General features: G+C 41.2%; 1 protein-coding gene and 2 non-coding genes across 3 annotated transcripts; 1 reads left to right on the top strand and 2 right to left on the bottom strand.

The window, feature by feature from the left end:
* Positions 1-538: 538 nt before the first annotated feature.
* Positions 539-4,120, top strand: tpt1 (tumor protein, translationally-controlled 1). The gene is made up of 6 exons (XM_041057915.1): positions 539-672; positions 1,392-1,465; positions 2,387-2,571; positions 2,732-2,837; positions 3,044-3,160; positions 3,655-4,120. The coding sequence occupies exons 1-6, from the start codon at positions 645-647 to the stop codon at positions 3,655-3,657; spliced, it is 513 nt and encodes a 170-aa protein (XP_040913849.1). The 5' UTR covers positions 539-644; the 3' UTR covers positions 3,658-4,120.
* Positions 4,121-5,050: 930 nt separating this feature from the next.
* trnaa-ugc lies at positions 5,051-5,122 on the bottom strand. Its single transcript has one exon. It is a non-coding gene; the product is annotated as a tRNA-Ala (tRNA).
* A 418-nt stretch (positions 5,123-5,540) lies between these two features.
* Positions 5,541-5,612, bottom strand: trnaa-ugc. The gene has a single exon. It is a non-coding gene; the product is annotated as a tRNA-Ala (tRNA).
* Between the last annotated feature and the right edge of the window lie 2,437 nt (positions 5,613-8,049).

Here is an 8,049-nt window from a genome sequence, read left to right as displayed (position 1 = left end):
GACTAAATATGTTTCCCCACATTTCAAGAGGTTGTTTCAAAGAAAAAAGCAGCAGCCCTCTTTAGCAGCTGATCTAAGATCATCAAAGCGAGGATGATGAATCGTCTCTCTGCTCTGTCCTCCTTTTTTCAAAATCCCTGTCACTACTAACCTTAAAAAAAAGTCTGCCATGACTGATAACATGAAAGTGCTTCTCAACTTATGTTCTGATTCATCAGTGTTCAGACAGCATCGTCACCTTCATGTTGGTGGGAAATGAATTTTACAGATAACACAACTAAAACGTTATCAGTCAGTGCAAATTCAGGCTTTAGTTCTGGTGCCTGATGATTTCTGGGGACTGGGACATGGACTCATGACTTCAGTATTTCTACAATCATAGTTCTCTGGAGTTCTTGAATTCTTGAGTTAGAACTAGTCGATACCACAGACAGACAGATAGATAGAAGATAGATGGGTGTAGTACCACGTGCGGCCACCATGTCAAAGAGGCAGCAAAGCTCAGAGCCTGTGTCGATCCACGGTGACGTCAGCAGGATGTAAATACAGTGCCTCGCGGCCTGATCGGTCTTTTACCTCTCCCGTGCTCAAAGGGTGGCAGGCCTGCACTCTTTCTCTTGACGATTTAACATCGAAACAGCAAAATGATCATCTACAGGTGCATCATCAGCAGTGAGTAGTCGTGTTTTCCGTTCTTTTCCATGTTGATCAGGTAGTGTCTCGGCTGTGGCGGTTATTTTGGCTGTGTTGTTCTGTATTTGGAGAGAGCGAGAAAGGGAGCTGGCCAAGCTAGCTAGCTAGCTAACTCGTGTTATGCCTAAGCTAGCGCTAGCCAGATGCTTCCCCACACACACACGCACAGGAAAAAACGGAGAACTTTACAGTGATAACCAGTTAGCCTACCCAGTGTTAGCCACCCTGTCGGATAGCTGAAGCCGGGCAGAGTTTTTGCTCTGGTCAGGGTTTAGCTGCCGGTAAGTTGGCTAAAAGTGGGGAAAGTGTGAAGGCCTTGTTGTGGGCCATAACGGGAATCTTCGACGGGGTGATGTGATACGGGACAGTGGTCCGGGATATAAATGCAGCCTCAGTCATTAAAGAGAAACGTGGTGCATGTGGCCTTTCGGCATCACGTAGCTACTAGCTGCAGTTTTATTTATGGTGAGATGACTGACCGGCAGATTTTTCTAGAGTTAGCATTAGCATCGCCACGTCGGAAGTATATCGATGCATCCTTTGCCTAAATGTTTTAATTTTCAAAACCAGTGCCGGATTGTAATAGATTTCTTCAGCCTACAGTATACGTTCTGTGTATTTTATATTTATATATCCAGATGGTAGCCTGCAGATGTTCTTTGTGTTCAGAGGAGTCATAACAGTGTTTTCTTCCACAGATGATGAGATGTTCTCAGACGCCTTCAAAGTCAAAGAATCCGAATGCGGGCTCTTCTACGAAGTTGAAGGAAAGGTGAGTCAGTGGTACACCTTAAAGCTGAAACGATGAGTCGATTAATTCCTGAGGCAATCAGCAGAAAGATGAACTGCAAGTATTTAAGGCCGAATATTCTCATTCCATCCCTTCAGATGAGAGGATATCCTCTCTTTCTTTGTCAAATATCATTGTAAACTAAACATTTTTGGATGTGTGGTCTTTTTGTCCAGCAAAACAATACATTTGAAGATGCAGTGTTTGGTTCTGTGAAGATGTGATGGACAGCTTTTGGAGAGATAAACTGGAAAATGGTTATTCAACAGGGTGCATCATACTTGGGGAAATTTCCCGTGTGGAAAACCAGTTGCTTGATGATGATTCAATTGCCAATTCAAAAGTAATACACAAAGTTCAGGTAGAGTAGCAAAGTGTAAAGACAGCACCAAAATGCCACCCAATTAATTTTAATGTTATTAAATCATAGTAACATGTTCTTTGAAGCATCCTGCCCTCAAGTCGCACAGAAACCAGCCCATCATTCATGGGACAAGATCACAAGACTGTTGAATGAAGTTTTGTGTTTTCATTGTGTGTCATTCACACACCTCAGAGTAGCTCACACATGTGGCTGTGTGTCTTGAGCTGGGTGCGCCTTTTGTGACTGACTGGTGTAATTGTTTTTATAGGATATCACTGCAGTCATTCTTTTAAACATAACTGAAAGTATGTTACTTTTTTTTTACTTCTGTTGAATGATTTACCAGGAAGTTTGGCTTATTTTAACAAACGAAGAGAAGTTATTCTCCCTAAGCCAGAAGTAACAACAATGAACCGACTTTCCAGTAAACAGTTATTCTCACCTCCTCACCAGCTCCCTTGCCATATATTGTACTCTCACTAATTGATGTTCTCCCTCCTCATGTCTGTCCTTTCTGCTCCCCTGCTTAATGCGCCTAGGTGGTCACCAGGACAGATAGCATTGATGATCGTCTAATTGGGGGTAACGCCTCTGCTGAAGAAGTGACGGAGACCAGTGAGGATTCCAGTGTTAGCGGTGTGGACATCGTCCTCAACCACAAACTGCAGGAGACAGGCTTCGACAAGAAGCAGTATGTGGCATACATTAAGGACTACATGAAGACGTGAGTATTGGTGCTGGAGGCTTCAGTGTGTTGAGGAAGAGTCATTCAGATTTGGGGAGAAAAAAATGAATGAGGAAAAACTAAGTTGAAGTGGTGCATCCTCATCTGTAACTGTGTGGTGGAGAAACACTAAAGAATATCACTCTGTTTGCACGTCCAGGATTAAGGTCAAGTTGGAAGAGTCCAGTCCAGAGAGAGTGGACGCCTTCATGGCTGGCGCCCAAGTTGCAGTTAAGAAGATCGTTGCAAATATCAAGAACTACCAGGTAGTTAAACTTAGCAGAGTCTGTCACTGTATTCACAAAACATATCAAGTCTAAAAGTAACTTCCATGTTGCTGAGTTGCAAGGAACTCGTTTAAGTATTAGCATGTTAACTCGTCATCATCATCTTAACTGTGTACTTTGGCTGTTCACGTGAAATCTGAATTTTGGCCTCTGTCTTCTGACATGTTGTGCTTGTCTCCTTGAAGTTTTTCACAGGAGAGTCCATGTCCCCAGAGGGCATGGTGGGACTGCTGGATTATCGCGAGGACGGCATCACGCCATACATGCTTTTCTTCAAAGATGGTCTGCAGGTTGAGAAATGTGTAAGTACTCAGCCGAATCGTCAGAAACACGCGTTTGTCTTTTTTTTTTCTGACTTCACAGAAGGAACATGACAGGTGTAATTAGTGAAATTAGTGATAGCTACTGATTGCATCTATGTGGTGTCTTGTAGTCACATATCAGTTGCATCTGAAGATGCATACAGTTGCATTTTCCATGTTTAGAGTAATCGCAAACAAACCGGTTGCGCCCAGAATATCCAGCAATTCTCAGATCATTTTAATATAATTTTGTCACTGGTTCTGCGGTTTTGGATGTGATGTTCTTCCGGAGCAGTGACTCCCTACAAAAGTGCTAAAGGGCCCACTGGGTAGTCCTCACTCAAACACTACTACTTTATACAGCTGTTTTCATGCAATAAGCAGTCAGCTGTCAGTTTTCCATAACACACCTCAAAGTGGTTCTTTGTGGCGTAATGACTGTCAGAAGCTGCTTGGTTATCGAGTATATTAATGTGTATCACTCTCTCTTGCAGTAACTACCTGGATCTACATCTTCTTTTCAACTGGCTGCTGCCTCCCAAATGACCACGAGAGCAGACAGAGGAGCACTATTTTGCATCATGCCTGAACAGAAACATTCTTATACAATTTCTTATATAATCGCATCATATGGCCCCACAGTACCACTCCAAAGACTGGGTAAATCAAACATGACTGGTCACTGAATACAGTTTTTAATGGGTTTTTTTGTGGCTTTTGCAGTGTTTAATTTTCATCCCAGGACTAGCCCAATTTTTTTGTTAATGAAAATAAAAGGCAGGACAGTGAGCAAAGCTCTGTAATTGACAGAAGATGATTTTTTTCTTCTATCTGCATACTGTTTTAGCAATGATCCATACAGGTTGACCTCCTCCAACCTCTGTGTTTATGGTTGCATTAAATAAGGTTCCATCTACAATGAGAAAACTTACTTTGAAAATAAAATCTAGTACCACCACATTCAGTTTTGCTGTGTTTTTGTTGTACGTTGGCTTAAGCCTTCACTTCTCTCTTTTAAGTTGAATTTAGAATGAATTCAACCTTAAAGTATGCACTTCACTATAGAGCAGGGTGAAAGTGCCATCTGTGTGAAACCGTTCCCTACAGAGGTGTTCCTGCAGAATTTTGGCCCTCATAAAAAGGAGTTAAAACAAATGTTGATCTAAATCCCTGCTGATCTGTTTTTAGGCATCATTGGAAAATGTCTGCCTACAAAAGCCTTTTGTTGAACCTACAACTTTGAGAAACATGCTGTTTTTAATGTTCATGCAAAAAGTAAGTCAAATCTAACTTTTTTTAAAATGGCACAATGTCAATGTGCAATTATAACAATTTGAATCACAGCTGTGTGATGGCTGTAAAGCATCTGTCCCATCGGTACAGGTCTCCACCTGAGACACACAAATACCGTTGCTCCAGCGTTTGCCCACAAGAAGTTGGAGTCTGCATGAGAGAGAAGTCAGTGTTGTGGCATATGATTTTGTAAAGGTGATACATGCCAAGACATTTATGTGTCAGTAAGGACAGTGCTGAACCAACCTGTGGTTCCAAATGCAAATCCTTCTGTGTTCTTGGCCTAGTCGGCAAAAGAGAAGCCACCAAGAAAAGCTGTTTCTCAGATTTAATATAGCAGCAGAACTGCCTAACTAAAGATAAATCTATCACATCTCACCGCAGCGACAAACAAATTCTTATCTATGTATTTGGAAGGGATTGGTTCAGATAATAGATAAATGCATTAACCACACTGTCAGCTGACCAGACAATTATCACAAGTTACTTTAAACATTCTTGAGTCACAGAGGTCTTTTCTGAATGTATGAGTTCAGACAAGTTAAATGTGCACGTTTTTAAGTGTTGTCTCTTCCGACCTAATGGGATTAGAAACATTGGAGATGCTGAGGATTGAACCCAGGACCTTGTACATGCAAAGCACACGCTCTACCACTGAGCTACATCCCCTTTAGTATGTGTTCTGGCTACACGATGGGTTAATTTATTCATTTGTAAAAATGTTTTACTTATACCTTTTTCAGTTGTTCATTCAAAAGTGAATCACTTTAAGGAGTTATAACAGAGTCAGTCAGCATCTGTGTTGCCAAAGAAGCATAGAAAACACACAGTCTATCACTGATTTACATGCCCTCATACAAACACATAGGCTGTCTCACTGTTTGGCAACTCATTTGTAAATCTGCTCTTAATTTGACCAAATTAGTGAAGGATTAGTTTATTAACTTGTAAAGTCTTTACCTGTGTTTTAATTAAGTTCAAACTATTTGAAAGATTCAGCTTTAGTTTTTTTCTGCTATAAGAGCAGCAGAGGGCTAAATGTTTAGATCCTTTGTGCTTGTTGTTAAACAGAGATCAGTGTGTATGATGGAGATGCTGAGGATTGAACCCAGGACCTTGTACATGCAAAGCACACGCTCTACCACTGAGCTACATCCCCTGTAGATGTTTTATCAGGCAGACTCATTGCTGAGCAACTGATGTTGTGCCTTTCACACAACTCCAACGCTCATGGATGTTTATTTTCTGTTAACAGAGTACAGATCCTGCTGCTGACATGTTTCAGGTTCACACCATCCTTCAGCCCGGAAAAGGTGGACAACCCAGTTACATTGGAAAGACCCTCAAATCGTCAAACAGGTAAGATTTATGTGAGTGACACATTTACACCATAACTCCGTGCAGATTCACTGTAGAGTTGAGTAAAGGCACAAAACGGACGCAAGAGGGAGCCATTTGCTTTCATTAATGTGGGAACGCTGTGAGTGTGCAGAGACGTGGTGGGACAACAGTGGCCTGTTGTGAGAAGGTGAAGATGAAGGAATCATTGTTGAAGTGTCTGCGTTGTAGCCAGCAGCAGGAGACTGAGTATGCATTTTCCCAAAATCCATACTGGGTCAGAAAGTGAAAATGTGGATAAATAAAGGTGGGAGGCCTCTGAACAAAGTTCAGTATTAATCATTGAAAACATCCACTGGACCATAAACATTTGCAGCTAAGTTCTCAGCAGATGTTGAGATATCACTGACAAATATCATCAGTGAGACAAACAGATCAATCAACCAAACAAATAAATCAATGGACATCACAATCCTGTCATCTGCCTTAAGTGATTTTTGGACACTAGGGCAGATGACCTGAAACAAGCTGACAGACATGAGGCCTTGACATGTTAACATCTTATAGATTATATCATTCTGCTTGGCCCTGACTAAGAAAGGACTTGTTGTCTTTCTCTTAGCCCACAGGGTAGAGAACTGCAGGCTGCTATGTTACAGTAATGCCGGGCATGTTAGTAGCTCACTGTAGTATAAATAAGTATACATAAAGAAATAGTAGTCATGAGTCTATGCCCTGATGAAGACTTTGTTCAAAGTTACATTCAGGTTCTGCAGTTTGCATCAGTCATTCAGATCCTGTGACTGAGTCCTCGTGTTTCCACAAATACAGCAGTTGACAAAATTTATCCCCTTCGCTTATGAATGATTTGACCGAGTGAGTTTAAATCCAGATTACAACTTTAACATAACACCAGCTCCTGCAATAAGTTACAAAGACTAAAGTGTAGGTCTCCTGACTCTCAGGGACACTCATCAGGACCATCTGCAGTGTTCTTGTTATGTGTTTGACTGTAGATGTAACCAGGTGCTGGCTCAGATCTATTCCACACACAACAGATGCTGGAGCTACCAGAACCTTCAGGGCATTACATAAACAGCCTGGTGTTACACCTGCCTGAGCGTGATCATAGATTATCACCTGTGTTGTAACAAGAGCTGGTATTCATAATTTATTTATGCTCTCCTTACTCTCTTAATGAGATCATGAGTCTTACCCTTGGACCTCTGATATCCAAGGCTCTAAATGTACCTATGTCAGTTTAGTGTTGGGTCTGAGAAGAATATGAAGTGAGTTTAATCCAATACTCTACATTTCAATTTTAAGTCAGGACTTTCTGTGTGTTTTCTGGTGGTTTGATTTAATTAAATAACCTGATGAGGGAACATTGAGTTAGACATTGACGCCGTATTTTCCTTTAAAATCTCAATTCATCACTCTCTGCAAAGAAAAAAAAAATACTAATATTGACTTTGCTATGTTTAATTTGGTGAGCTCACTGTGAGTGAATCTACTGTGTCTCAACAGTGAGTAATAAGAGGCTTTTCTCTTTTGTGAGGCAGGCTAAGATGAATGTAATTTATAATTAATATCTTGGGATGTCCTCTCATGGTTTCACTCCATCATTTCCACATAAGGCTGCTTACAATATCAAGGAGACATAAGTTAAGTTAGGTTAAGTTAACTGTTAAGTTCAAGCCATGTTGATTCTGAAAATATAACAGAATTTTCCTACTGAGATACTGGATTATATCTTTCCAGTGCTGGTGTTACCTGTGGCGTTTTAATGAGACGAGTCTCTCAAAAATGATTTTGATACCTCCTTAAACACCTCTTAGGTCACACTGTCCTGTGCCATAACAGTCAATTTGATAGGAGTCTGGTTTGAAATAGTTAAGCCTTAAGATTTGGGTTTTACATAAATCAATGAAGGCGTGCTGGTAAAACAAACAGTGTGTGTTTGTGTCTACATTGTAGAGTGAGTCCTGAAATCCAGCTCATCTGCAAAGAGAGAGAGAGAGAGAGAGAGAGAGAGAGAGAGAGAGAGAGAGAGAGAGAGAGAGAGAGAGAGAGAGAGAGAGAGAGAAAGAGAGAGAGAGAGAGAGAGAAAGAGAGAGAGAGCTGAGAGCCTGTCAGAGCTGCAGGTCAGCAGGTTCAGGTTGGCAGAGCTTCTAACACACACACATTTTGGTGGTATGCCCACATCTCAGCTGTGTTTGTCTGCAGAGAGGAAGAGAGAAAGCAAGGCGGAAGAGAGT

Source organism: Toxotes jaculatrix, chromosome 15 (assembly GCF_017976425.1).
Source record: "Toxotes jaculatrix isolate fToxJac2 chromosome 15, fToxJac2.pri, whole genome shotgun sequence".
Classification (NCBI taxonomy): domain Eukaryota; kingdom Metazoa; phylum Chordata; class Actinopteri; family Toxotidae; genus Toxotes; species Toxotes jaculatrix.
The sequence above is the reverse complement of the archived record's forward strand: the minus strand, read 5'-3'. Positions and strand labels throughout refer to the sequence as shown.